At 50.2% G+C, this 14,508-nt stretch overlaps 1 protein-coding gene across 1 annotated transcript in view; it reads right to left on the bottom strand.

Annotated features, from left to right (window-relative positions):
- The window catches only part of LOC111814341 (piezo-type mechanosensitive ion channel component 2-like), a 115,732-nt gene that overhangs the window by 48,212 nt on the left and 53,012 nt on the right, over window positions 1–14,508 (bottom strand). The window contains exon 2 of the mRNA XM_023707486.1: window positions 6,334–6,429. Within this exon, the coding sequence (XP_023563254.1) occupies window positions 6,334–6,429 (96 nt within the window). The remainder of the gene's footprint in view (window positions 1–6,333; window positions 6,430–14,508) is intronic.

The following is a 14,508-nucleotide window of genomic DNA, read 5'->3' as shown; positions in this document are numbered from 1 at the left end:
GAGGAGCAGCACCATGCGTGAGATAAATGCTGCCAGGGAGCGAGGCCCTTGGAAGTCACAGCCGCCCGCCTTCCCGGGTGCAAAACGGAAATAAACTGATCAGAAACAAATGTGATCACTCAGTTGTTAAAGAGAAAGCAGATGAAAAGCCACGCTGTCCCCTCCACGGGTCGGCCCGTGGGGCACCCATCACAGCTCTGCTGCATCACCGTGGAAGGGGCCACCCTGCAGCTCTCGCTGGGAACCGAGCCCTGCGCCAACATACAAGGAAACAAGCAGGCTGGAAACCTAACAAGCAAGAGCCTGCTGCTCACAGGCTGCAAAGTAGGACCCAGAGAGGGGCCTGTCCTGTCCACACTGCCCACCACAAGGCCCAAGCAGAAGGCAGCAGAAAGTATTTGTCGGATGAAGACACAAAAGCTTCCCATTCAAAGAGCTGATCAAGTGACATCTATTCAAGTGAGTTAAGGCGCCGTGATGACAGGGCAGCGACAAATACTAGACTGACTGCAGCAAGTAAAGCCAAAGGCCTGGGACCCCTCTTTAGTCATGATGCTGTGGAAAATGGAAACCAGGTATGTCCAGCAGCAAGAGAAATGGAGTGGGCACTCAAGGAGCTGGAGAAAGCCAAGGCCCGCAGGAGCCTCTTGGCCAGGGAGCTGAGCCCTCCGAATTCCGGGCCCCGATCGGAGGGCTGGGAGGCTTTACGCCCTCATCTGAGTTGGGCCGGGCTGGGCCTGAGCGAAGCAGAATGGTACAGAGGCAGGAACAGCACAAGGCTGTTTTTGAGGCTGCGGATTTGGGTACAAAGCAGACATTAACGGGGACAATCTGTAGTCCCCGGACTAGCACAGAGCATTCCCTGCTGCACGAGGGGCAAGAGGCAGACACCTGAAGAAATGGGGGCTGGGGGTTTCAAGCTTTAGACTTCCTAAAAATAACAAGAGCTGATGTTTCCTGCGCTGGGAATTTACTGAGCAGAATAATCTTTCTGTCTGCCCGAATACAGTGTGCTAAATTTAAAACAATAATGTAATACGACATCCGTACCATCCCAGAAAAGAACAGGTAAAATAACCTAAAAGTGTTACCATTGATTTATCAAAAAATTACAGAACCAGGCACCTTGTCAGCATTCCTTCCGGTGGTAAGCAGATATGATCGACAATCAAACACTTAGCTAATAGTTTACTCAATTAAGCATTTTCTTGCTGTTTGCTTTATTATGACATAGTGAAACACAGTAATGATCACCCTAATGGTCTAAAGACTATTTTTAACAAAAACCAGACACGAGTGGTTCTAAATATCAGCTACTACTTCCTTTCTGATGTCTAAACAAAGCTTTACAAGTTGCAGGCCTCTTGGCCTCTTCAGGTGGGCACACCGCACGTCATTCGTCTTCCCTGGCTGCCATTAGTGACTCCAGCTAAGTGTATCCCAGGACACAAGCTCAGGACAAAGCTCTTTCAGTGTTTATTTTACACGTACACAGCGATCATTTTTGGATTAGTACGACTTCCTGCCAAGTGAGGACCCCTGTCCCGAGCTATGCTGCCTAACATCTGCTCCTGCCTCTCATTCCAAGGCAGCGTTAGAAGCACTTCACAGAGCTTCCCCCGGCTGCTAGGACTTCTCCTGCTCACAGGGTCACCAGAATGAGAAGGCCTCCCTTGCTGCCCCTTTCTAACTCTGTCCCTGAGTGCTGGACCACAGCCCAGAGCACAGAAAAGACGCACAGCTAGCAAAGACTGGAGGGTAGGAGCACATCCGTCTGCGCCTTGTCCAAGTAATAAAGCAAAGCTTGCTAAGGGAGGCAATAAAGCTCTTTGCGAGCTCACTGCTTTCAAACAGGAAGCAGCACTCTCCCCCTCAACAGCAGTGCAGGACGCGGCGCCACAGCAAGCCCGCCACGATAGCAAGCCCACCACAAGCCTGCCGCCACCCCCCCCCACCTCCGCGCAGCTCAGCAAGGGAAGGTCCTTCTGTGGGGCCTGCTCCTCTGGGAGGACGTGTCAGGAAGACCCGCTGAGGCTCCAGAGCCTCTCCTGTCATTGTCCCCAGGGAGTGAAGTTCTCGTCTGCGCCAGGGTTGTCTGCACTTAGAACAAGACCTTCTGAATGCACAAAAGCCAGCTCCGTTCAATCACACACCTCAGACAGTGACCTTCACCCTGTGTGTGAGTGACACAAGCGTCTCATGAGCAAACTGGCCCAAAGATGACACTTCTGAGAGACTGTAGGACTAGGGCAACACACCCACAAAGGGGTCAGCTGGCCCCAGCAAGTGACTAACCCCAAAAGGGAACGAGGAGGCTGCCTGGCCTGCCTCCAGCAGTGAGAACACAAGGGCCCAGTGCTGTTCGTGGGGAGCCCTGACAGCCCCAGCCAGGGAGGACGCGTCTTGCTGACAGTTCAGCCCCTGAACTGCAGGATGACGGCCAGAGTCACAGCAGGCCACGGCGCCTGCATGTGGACTGGGCTCTCCCTCCAGGAACCCGCAGGCCCTATCTTCACCCGAAGGCAGGTGCCGTCCTGCAGCAGTTTCTCTGCCCCGAGGAGGAGGAGCTGGGCTCAGCACCGCGGCTGGCAATGGCGCAGGGGCAGAACCACTGTCAAGCTCTCGAGAAGGCTCTTACTAGCATCTGTCTACATTCTGCTGGACCGCACGGCTGCTGCCTGACTTTGGTCGTCAGGATTCTAGAACAAACGCAGGAAACAGACACTGCGCGGGCTGCTACCGTCCCAGCTGGGATCTCCTCCTCCAACCTGCGAGATGGCACAACTCCACCTGTGCACACAGCCCACCATGAAAGGACGCTGATCAGTGCATGTGTTGTCACATGTGTGGGCCTTGCAGTCCTCGGAAAATCAGCCCCAAACCCGAGTCATACTGAGCACTGGCCTCAGGCCTTTGGCTTCACACTGCCTGTTCTCGTTTCTTCCTGTTGAAATCAGTGTGACACTTCCCAGCAGTATTCCCCAGCCAGCGTGGCTCCCACCGCTGGGCAATCCAGACCCCTCCAGGCCGTGGGTCCAGGGCAAAGGGCAGCACCAAGAGGCGGCATGAAGTCTGCTCAGAGCAGCGGCAGCACAGCAGCAGCATCCCTACAGTAAGCAGGCAGCTGCTGAGGCCACGTGAAAGCCACCCCTCGGCACAACAGGTGGCGTCCGGTGCACAGCAAAGGCCACTCCAGGGAGGCACGGTGTGTTCTGTACCTTCTCACCGTCCAGAGCCAAGCCCAGAGCTGTGTGGAGAGTCTTCCAATTAGCATGTGTTGAAAGAAGGAATGAATGGCTGTCAACGGGACGTGTTCCACAGAAGGTGCGCACACAGACAGAAGCGCCGCCTCAGGCCGCTCACGTCGCGTCTCTCGTCGCTCAGGCCGAGCCTGCCAATCCATCAGCCAGCACGCGTTTATTAAATGCCAGGGGCCCGAGCACCTTGGAACACCAGGCTCCTTGATCACCATTTTCAATCAAAGGTGCACCGTGAGAATTAAGTTAACCAATGCATAGAAATCATAAACGTGTGCTTAGAATCCAGCGTGAGGGGCTCCCCATCACGAGGGTACTAGCCTCAATATCATGTAATAGTTCATCAGCAATATCAGTAACGGCTCAGAAGAAATAGGCTTGGAAGTCACACTTGTTTACTGATGCTACAAAGCACTTTAATCCCTCAGTGAAGACTAGCTCTAGCACCCCTTGCAGTAGGTCAGATCTAGCTCACTCCGACACTGGAGCAATCACACTGCGCCTAAAAGCGACCCCAGCAGTGTTAGCCAGCCCTCGCTGAGCACTAGCAACCCCGAGTCTTAATACTTCCACCCACCACGCCGCCTGAGGCGTGACGCTCCCTACACCACGCGGCGAAAGGCACTTACTGTGTATCTGCATGTACACTGCTAACTTGCAACGCTCCGCCATGCAGCTACCAAATTCATGGCTGAGTGCCTCAGTCCTGGCGCAAAGCACAATCTGAACAGCAAGACAGTGCTCATTTCCTTTCCAACAGTGTCCGGGCACAAATAAAGTGCCCATCGTGGTAGGAAAAGCATGGCTGATTCAAATGATCTTGAGGTCTTGAGCTGCACTGGGTCCTCTGTCTCCCATCCTGTTTAGATCTGAGAGAGCAGAGGCCAAGGCCTTGGCCTCTGCCGTGCAAACTTCGGTCTCCAGCAGCCCGCTGTCTGCACCAGTCCATTACGCCGGCTGTGCAGGTGAGCTGTGCCCAGGACAGAAGCTGTGTTCACGCCTGCTCCCGGGCGCAGGCCCTGGCCATGGGTCCATCTGTTCATTTCACAGGTGTGCACTGACAGCCAAGGCCCTCAGGCCCTGCTTCTGGCCCGGGAAATACAGCAGTGAGCAAGCCAAGAACCTCGGCCTCCTGACAGCCCACACTATCAGAAATGTGCACTAAACACAGGTACTACGTGAGGCTCTGCGGGACCAGCTCCAAAACAGATTGTGCAGGAGAACAAATGCACAGTCAGCCCAGCCAAAGGCAGAGGGTGGCGGAGCAGGCCTCTGCAACCCAGCCACGCCACACGGCTCTTGAGGTGCATTCAGATCCCTGCAGACTCCGGATCTGGGGGCAGGGACGGCGGCGCTCCTGCACCCCTCTGCACTGGCCAGCGATCTGCCAGCAGACTCCCGAAAGGTTTCAGAACCCAAAGCCTGAAGCTGAGCCTCCCTGAAGCACCACCTTGCATGCACCACCTCAGCTGGGCCCACTCGGGACCCTGTACTCCCAGGGGAGAGCGACCTGCGATGCTCCAAACACAGGTTTTGGGAGCTCATGCAAAAACCTTGTGGCCCTTCCTTTCAGAGCCATCTGCTTTCAATTATGTAAACATACAGGAGGCCATGCTGAATGTGGGTCATGACTCGGGCACCGAAACGCGGGAAAGAGGAAGACAGAATGTCACACGGCTGTGTCTGGACTCACAGGAGGGATACAGGCTGGCCCATGTTCTTCCTCCTCTCCTGCCAGACTCAGCGCTGGCGCACACCTGTGCACCTACTGTGCTCAGTCTGCGCCCTGACCCTGTGACATCATGTCCCATCACGGGGTTTCTCCAGGGTGGAGGCGCTGTGCCCTGCTTTTGACCTTTGGTGCCGCACAGTGGTCCTCTCGGGAGCTATGGCTCGCCCTGGCGGAGCCCCTCAGGCACCTCTGACTCACCACTTGCCCCGGGCTGCTGGCTCAGGGCAGCACCAGTAGTTTAATGGATCTAGGAGGTGCTCTCTGTAAAGCTCTGCAGTTTCACCACACTCCTGAAACCTTCCTTTGAGAAATGAGCCCTCCGCTGTGCAGCAGGCGTGGGCTGCGAGCTACCATCTTGCTGACCTTCGGGAAGGTGCCGCACTTGTAAGGTTCGCCTCACTCTGTGTAGTGAGTCTAGGAGGAGGGAGGAGGCGCTGCGGTGCTCGGGCTCGAGAGAGCAGGACAGCCGCAAGCCAGCACCTGCACTCCTGCAGCCAGGACGCGGGCCACGCTGTGCTGCTTGCCGTGACGAACGAACGTGGAGATGGGGAGGTGGGAGCCACTGTTTGCTGCTTGTGTGCACAGGGTCTGCGCTGCTTCTCCGGAGAGTGCGAGGTGTACCAGGGAGGCAGCCGCACGGTCCTTCCCAGGCCGCTCGCGGGGCAGGTCAGACTAGCTTCCTCTTCCTTTCACGCACACAGGTGGCCGCCACGCTCGCCCACGGCGCCAGCACGCTCCTTATTTCTTGCTATGGAGGCGTGTTTAAGTAAACAAGCAAGTTCGCCAGACTCACACCTGCCATCCTGATGCTCTAGGAAGCTGCAGCAGAAAGACCCCAAGTTCAAGCCAGCCTGGAAAACTTAGTGGTGAGTGAGATCTTGTCTTCAAAAAATAAAATTAAAGAGGACTGAGGACATGACTCAGTGCAAAGGTGCTGGGTTCGATCCCCAGCACTGGAAAAAAAAAAAGTTAAAAACACTATTAACTCATTTCCATTCTATACTTCTAGAAGAGGTCAATTAAATGAATTCTCAAACTGGACTGCTTTTGCTAATCAGAGCCTCAGAAAACACTGCTTCTCCTTCCTGTGCCCTTAAGTCTTACGGAGAGTAAGAAAGGACCAAAACTTTGCAGGGAGATCCTGAGAGCTAACCCTGCGCTCAGTACTTCTGCAGGAAACATCCGGGCGCGGGCGTCACAGCGCGAGGTCCACAGCCCCTCCCAGGCCGCCCTTCCCACCCTGTGCCAGACGATGTCCTGCCCACTGGAGACGGCCGAAGCCATGGAGCGTGGCGCAGCACACCTGGGCCACAGGGCTGGCTCAGGAAGAACGAAGCCTCTTACCTTGCATCGTAGCTTTTGTTGGTTCTGAGAAGAGAGGAATGAGCAGGAGGTAGATCAGGTAGACGAAGGAGAGCCCATTGTACCGGAACGCGCACGCTGCAGTTGGGAAGAGAGGAGAGAGGAAAACGTCATTATCACAGCAGGATGGCAGGAACAGCGCACACGACGACAAGTGCGGGTGCGTAGCAGGCATCGCGGGTCCACAGCATCGCTCCCTAGAAGGCACAACAATGCCAAGCTACACACTGAGCCCGTCAGCTGGAGCATTACGTGGAACAAGATTTGAGACAGAGAATGGGCGGCACGCTCCCTGCTCTTAAAACCCAACTGGAAGTTGTAAAGTAACCAGAGAACAGTTTAAAACATGAGTGCCGTAGTGGCTCGGCTCATCAACTTAATTTAACAGCTGAGGGAACAGGGCAGCATTTGTGTTTTTGTGTGGAAGGTAGCTGCGGTGAGTTTGTCAGCCAATGTGGAGTTTGCGAATGGAACCAGAATTTTGTCAAACATTTTTGTTTAAGAACCGGATTGTGTGTGAACAGAGTGCGCACGAGCCAAGGTCCCATGCGGCAGCTGCAATAATCATTAAAGGCATATTACAGACGTGACTGTGACGTGAAGCATAAAAGGTTGGGGCAGCACTGGCATAAGCTTGTAGGCTTTTTATAGGCAATTTTTTTTAATTTATTTATTTATTTATTTAGTGTGTGTGTGGCCAGCTCAGCACACCAGGGGGCTCGGCTGGCTGGCATGTGGTGCTGGGGATTGAACCGCGGTCGCTGCATTTTTGCTTAGCTTGTTCTAAGTAGGTGCTTTAGACCACTGAGCCATCTCACCAGCCCCTTTATAGGCAATTAAAGTTAAATTGTTATCAGCTTCAAGTAGCCTGTTATACCTAAATGTTTTATGCAAGCCTAATTATACCCCAAAAGCAAAAGCATATGGTAGATTCACAAAAGAGAAAAAGAAACTAAAGCATATCACAGGAGAAATCATCAAAAGAAAGACAGGTAGAGAAGAAAAACACACACACACACACACACACACACACACACACACACACACAGAAAATAAAAATAACCAGAAAAGGGCTGGCGAGATAGCTCAGCTGACTAAGCACCTGTTAGGCAAGCGCAGGGGCCAGGCTTCCAACCCTGGTGCCACAGGCCCCGCCAGCCCCACCCCTGGGTGCCCTGAGCCTGTGACTGAGTCTGGGCATGGTGGCGCATGCCTGCAATCCCAGCACTGGGCAGCCTGAAAACAAGAGGATCACTATGAGTTTGAGCTGTATAGTGAGACCCTGCACCAAAAAAAAAAAAGCACAAAATGGCAGCAGGAAGATTTTGCCTGTCAGTGATTACCTTGAATATAAAGGCATTAAATTATCCAATAAAAAAACAGAGAGTGACTGACTGAATTAAAAAGCCCAAAGCTGTGCGGCCTGCCAGATGAACACCTCACCCTTAAGGACACCGAAACTGAAAGTAAAGGGGTAGAAAAATATTCCCAACAGAAATTAAATGAGAGCAGGGCAGCCATGACTATATCAGAACACGACAGACTTTACATATAAAACTAAAATGAGACAAAAGGCATTATACAGCCACAAAAGGTCAGGTCATCGGGAGGGCGCAACAGCTGTGACCATGTGCGCATCCCTGAGTGCATCAGGCAAAAGACAGAAATGAAGGCAACGGACCCTGGGGATACAGTGCGTACCCAGGGTCTCACTTTCAGCAAGGGAGGGATCACCAAACAGAAAACTGAGAGGGAAACGTTACACTTAAACTAAATGTTAAGACTAAACGGGCCAACCAGATATATACAGAATGCTCCAGGCCCAGCAGCAGAGTGTACACTCTTCTCCAGTGCACGGGAAAGGTTCTCTAGGACACATATGTCACACCAGAGAACAAGTTTTAAAAAATTTAAGACTAGAATCATGAAATACCTTTACTGACTGAAGTGCTATGAAACTAGGAATCAGCAACAGGAAGGCTTTTGGAAAATTTATGAATACACTGAAATTAACCTACGTGCACCTGACCGGAGTATGGGTAAAAAAAAAACCAGAGAAATTTCAAAATGCGATGAGACAGATGAAAACAGACACAGAACTTTGGGGATGCAACAAAAGCAACTCTGAGAAGTTCACTGCAGTAAATGCCTAGACAGAAAGAAAAATACCCTCCAATGCGCTTCAAGAAACTAAAAAATAACAAATTAAACCCAAAATTAGGAAGGAAAGAAATGACAAAGAGCAGAGGACAGATGTGTGCAATAGTAGAAACAACAGATGATCGATGTAAAAAGTATTTCTTCTTTGTAAAGATACCAAGACTGACCAAACTCTAAGGAAAACATAACAGATAAAATAAGAAATTAAAGAGGAGAAATTGTCAGTTACCACAGAAATATGAAGGACCATATGAGACTACTAAGGACCATAAACAACAAAATTCCTAGATGCATTCAACCTGACGTGATGGAATTATGAAGAAGTAGAAAATCTAACCAAACTAACAATCAGTACAGAGACTGAACAAGTAGTAGACTCTCATGTCAAAGAAACGCTCAGGCCCACCAAACATCTAAGAAGAAATACCAATGCTTCTCAATTTCTCATAAAAATTGAAGAAGAGAAAATACTTCCAAGTTCATTTTGGCCCCAATGTTTTCCTCATACCAACACCAGAAAAGGATACCACAAAACGTTGTTAAGTCTCAGACCAGTATTGCTGACAAAAAGAGCTATAAAAATCCTCAACAAAATCCTGCTAAACTGAATTCAACAGCACACTAAAAGAATCATTCACCAACAGGTTGGCTTTATCCCAGAAATGCAAGGATGGTTCAACATCCACAAATACATAAATATAATCTGTCAGATTAACAGAATGGAGAACAAAAACCAAAGAACCATCTCAAAGATACAGAATAAGTATTTGAAACAAAAAAGTCACATGATTTTTAAAAAGCCCTCTCAACAAATTAAGGATCGAAGGAATGCATTTCAGCACAACAGCAGCCAATAGCATGCTCACCAGTGTAAAGCCAAAAGCTCTTTCTGCAAGTCAGGAGCAAGACCAGGATGTCTGCCCTCACCATTTGGACTCGGCTCAATACTAAAGTCCCAGCAGAGCAGTTAGGTAGCAGAAACAAATAAAGGCATCCAAAGGGGAAAGAGGCAAACCTGTCAGTGCTTGCCAGTGCACAGCCTTATATACAGAAAACCCTAATAATGCTACCAAGTAGTAATAATTTTTAAAACTCAATTATGCTACAGAACACAAAATCAAAATACAAAAATCAATCACATTTATATTAAGCCAACTACCTGAAAAAATCAATAAAATAATCCTATTCATAAGAGCTAGCAAAAAAAAAAAAAAAACTCTTAAGAATAAACTTAACTTACAAAGTAAAAGTGTACTGCATACTAAAGAAATATTGATTGATAGGTGAAATCACCAGTGAGTGGAAGGATAGCCCATGTTCATGGATTGGGAGACTTAATTCTGCTAAAATGTCCACACTACCCACAGTGATGCGCAGATTCAATGCAACCCCGATCAAAATCCCAGTGACACTTACTCAGAAATCAAAGTTAAATAAAAATAAAATTTGTTAGTTACCACCAGAGAGCTTAAATGGCCAAAGCAACTGTGAGCAAGGAACACAGCTGAAGGCACAACCCTCAACTATAGAAGACACGGATAGCATCTGGCATGACATCAAATACATCAAACAGTGAGCTGAAAAGAGAGCTCAGACATAAATCCTCGCAGCTCCTTTTAGAAAGAGGTGTCAAGATCACAGAAGAGGGGAGGACACTCCCTTCGATAAACTCTTCTGGGAAACTGGACATCCACACACAGCAGGATGACATGTGGCCCTCATCCTGCAGCACACATGTAGCCCCTCTTACCTACCGTCTTACATCCCAGTCAATGACAACCTGAAATGGGGAATTCAACAAATAAGGCCTAAGTTTTAAACTGTGCCAAGCGTTGCACAATCAGCATGTCCATCCTTGGGAGTTGTCACTCCTCAGTCCTATTGTCCCTGCTGGGCACACCACAGCCCCTGGTCACGTGGCTGCCAGCCCAGTGATCAGATCAGATGGACTATCCAGAAGCACAATTTAAGGTTCAAGTTCAGCTGTGCACCTCATCAGCTGTGCTGAAATATGTGCTGGGGGATACGGACAAGGACTCCAAAAATCACTAGAAAGTGGATTAAAAACGTAAGACCCCAAAACAGTAAGGCACCATAAAACCCACGGTACAAGGTGAGGATGGTGCTCTGACCCCAGAGTGCTACTGGGAGACAGTGGGTGGCAAAGATGGGAGCTGACTCCAGAGGAGGGGTAAGGGGCAGGGTCCCTGTGGCCTCAAGACTCAGCACCCCACAGCAGTGACCCCTGAGGGCAGCCAGCCCCCACCTTCCCAGAGCCCCTGAGAAGCCAGCATGTATGTGGTAATTGGGGGGACACTGGAAGGACTGTGGCTCCATCCTGCCCCCATGCCCTGCCCAGGCCCTCTGCTGCCTGGTGTGTTGTCCGGTGGGACGCCCATGGCGTAGGGATCTGTTGTTTCCAGCCCTCGCCAGCCCCTGCCCACGTGCGTAGAGGGCAGCAGGTTCTTGCCTGGCTGTGCCCTGCCTGGTGCCCTCACTGCGAGGGATGCTGAGTCAGGTGGCCTGGCCCGGACACTCCTGGAGCCTGGGCCCTGAAATCAGACACAGCTTGAGGTGCTTCCGTGTCCTCACTGTCTGGCTAATTGGCATGCAGCAATGGGTAACTAAGACCCCAACTAAATGATAGTAAGACACATCTAAAAATCCACATTCCTTCTCTTTTGGTCTGAAATGTTCCACTTGACTAGTGGCAGACATCACACAGCCGCAGTGTCTGCTTGACCTTGTCTTTCCCAAGCCGCAACCCAGGACTCACCCAAGCTCACGAGGATATCAAGCATCGTATCTGAGTGACTTATCTCCATCTAGGGCAAAATATGTCTCTGAATTTGGCAGTAAAGCACATCTGAGCTAAACAGCCTTAGAAGGCAAACACTCCTCCTTCCTCAGAGGTGACGCTGTCCCTGCTCAATTCTGGAGAGAAAGCACACACCATCACTTTTCATAATGCGTGGTCACCTCACTGCACAGCGCCCCAAAGGCACGCTCTGACAGCTCTCAGCCATGCGCCTCGGCCTCGGCAGCAAGAAGTACGCTTGCGGCAGAGCCAGGAGGGCGCAGGCCCAGTGTTCACAGGAAGAAGTCCTGTTCTGGAGGAGCATCGGTGCAGCACCACCTGGCTTTCATCATCCAGGGTGAGAAGGGCAAGAAGGACGCAGGGGAATTTCTCGAGGGAAAAGGCCCTTGCCAGGCATGGAGTGCTGGCAGCGCCTGGTCACGAGAGCTGCGCAGACATTAAGGTGACTGTGTGAGTTCTAGACTCCAGGCTCATCTTCTCCGCAAACTTCATTTTCTGAAGACAAGTCACCATGCGGTTTCTGAAAACTTCTAAAAGTAGGGACAATGACAGATGTGGCTTGGACAACCTACAATATATCCACATGGAGAGGAAAATCTTTACAGATCTGGACCCGCTGGGAGGCCAGGCGACATCCCTGCATCGCAGGATGAGCCCTACTCCCTGCCGCGGTGCTGTGCTCCAGACGGCCTTCTGTGACAGCACGCATAAGTAATTTTAGCCGACGTCCCTGGAGGTGAGCGCCCGGCGCCCGGGGCTGAGTCGGCAGCAGGGGGTGCCTTCCTACTTCCTGCTCCCTGCTCGCAGGCCGGCCACGCCGCACTACTCACCCCTGCGAAGGGCCCTCACTGTGTCGAGCTGCATTTCCACTAAGTACCTTCTCAAGCTCTTCCTGGTCCACGAGCTTTGTTTATGTAGCAGCGGCTAGAGCGCGAGACAGATGCACATTACTGAGAAGAGCAGCCTCAGCACTGAGCGACCAAATCCTTCCGCCGACTCAGTGATTCTAGGGGCTATTTACATTTTTAATATTTTCTGTCTTTACTCTGGAGAGACCAATCGCTTTTTAAACGGATGACCTCACAAAGTCTCTGTGATTTCATAAGTTGGAAAAAGAGAAACAGAGACAGAGACAGGCGCAGCTGCAAGCCATTTACAATAGGCAGGAAACACGTTAAACAATCGTAGATTTTTCCCAAGGAAGCAGAGCTATCCAGGAAAGGAGGGCCTGGGGCAAGGCAGCTGTGCCCCCTGATTCACTGTGTTCTGCAGAATTCCTCCCCAGCACGCACTCAGGCTGTCCATCCGGTTACAGCTGGAAACTCCCACTCAGGACACTCTGGAGCTGCAGAGCTTGGGCTAGAGCCCCTCCTGCCATCCCCCATCTCGGACCTCGTTCAGGTGTCCTCCCTGGACAGTGGCAAAAGCCCCATTTCTTCAGGAAGCGTGACACCAGTCTCTCACACTGCCAGCAAGCAGGGAGGACACAGCCACGCCTCTCCTCACACCTTGGGTCACGCCCAAAGGGTCTTCAAATATTTGTGACATAAAAAACCAACAGAAATGACTTCCAAGTGAGGAAGTGTGAGCTCAGATTTAAAGCTAGTCCGCAGGTTTGAACACCTCATGTTCACAGAGATGTACGCTGTGGCACTGAGTGTCCACACAGCACGGATGGCTCAGTCGTGCATTCTTACTTTAAGAAACAGAAATGCAAACTAGCTATGAAAATCAGTACAGAGATTTCTCAAAGAGCTGAAAGTAGAAATCCCACATGACCCTGCTGCCCGCTTCTTGGTGTCTTTCCCAAAGAGCTAGCTAGTGACATCACACTCAGCGACCCCTGCACACTCACGTTCAGGGAGCACAATTCCTAATAGCTAAATCCCGGACGCTGCCTGCATACCCACCCAGGGAAGAGTAGATAAGGAAAATGTGGCATCTACATGAAATGGGGTACTACTCAGCTATACGGAGTGACAAATTCAAGACATCGGTAGGGAAATGGATACTCCTGAAAATATGACGTTGCATGAAATAAACCAGACATACGGGCTTAAATACCCCACGGTAGCTCTCATGTGAGTGAGGCAAAGTACAGACAGGAGAATAACAAGGGTGGGTAGATGGGGACAAGGGATGGGTTCCTCGCAGCAGGGAAGCAGGCCAAGGGAAAGGTACAAGGGTACGGAGGAGGCGGGCGGGAGGTAAGAATAAAGATGTGTCAGGCACAGGGTCCTAACCACCCAACTAATGTAAGGTCTAAGCGTGAAGATTAGTAACAACAACAAAAGCGAACATCGGGATGGGGCAACTGGAGGTGGGAGGGAAAAGGGAGGGAAGGCAAAGGGGATTTTAAAAGGAAACAAACTCATTTGTAGGCACAGCCACTCCCCAAGGCTATTGCAAACTGCAGCACTGCAAGCGTGTTCTAATGCCATGTACTAATAAAATGTAAAAGTTACAAACTTTCACAAATGAAATATGTTTTATATTGTGCATTAATTTCATTAAATAAATTAGCTAAGAGAATGGAACTTTAGGGTAAAATCCAAAGGAAAATAAGATCTTTACAGGGTAATAGATTATAAGGACCTAGAGTCAAATTGTTATTCTAAAATCACAACCATGACTCAGCTTACTAAAAATGTTAAGCCAATTTAAGTGAGAAATTGGTCTGAATTTTGTCCAAAGAAATTGTCCAAACAAATTGGGATTTAAAATATGAGCCTAATAGATGAGCACTAAGAACATAATTTGATGTTTTCTTTGGCCATGAGTTTAAAAATTCCTTGCCTGTATCCAGTATGAAAAGGTAGGTTGTGTTCAATACACAGTATATGCACACACACACACACGTGACATCAAATATTAATGACAGTATTAAAAGTGTCGCTGAGTTTTATAAATTCACTCTGATGGATTGCAGGGTTTCTACAGATTTTTTAAAAAAGTGACAGTGCTAATGTTTTCCTCCTCTAAAAATACGTTTTAACCCTGTTTTACAAATGCGTCTACAAACAGCTGCTGTAGGTAAAACCCAAGCCCTGTGCCAAGGCCAGCCACACTGTCCCGGGTGATCCTAGCGAGTGGCTCCTCAGACAACAAGAGGAAGTGAAGCCTTCGCGCACCAACTGCAAACTCACACTGGACGTCAGAAGCGCCGGGAGGCTAGCGCA

Source organism: Octodon degus, unplaced genomic scaffold (genome assembly GCF_000260255.1).
Source record: "Octodon degus isolate 3935 unplaced genomic scaffold, OctDeg1.0 scaffold00295, whole genome shotgun sequence".
NCBI lineage: Eukaryota > Metazoa > Chordata > Mammalia > Rodentia > Octodontidae > Octodon > Octodon degus.
This window is presented reverse-complemented; position numbering and strand designations above follow the sequence as displayed.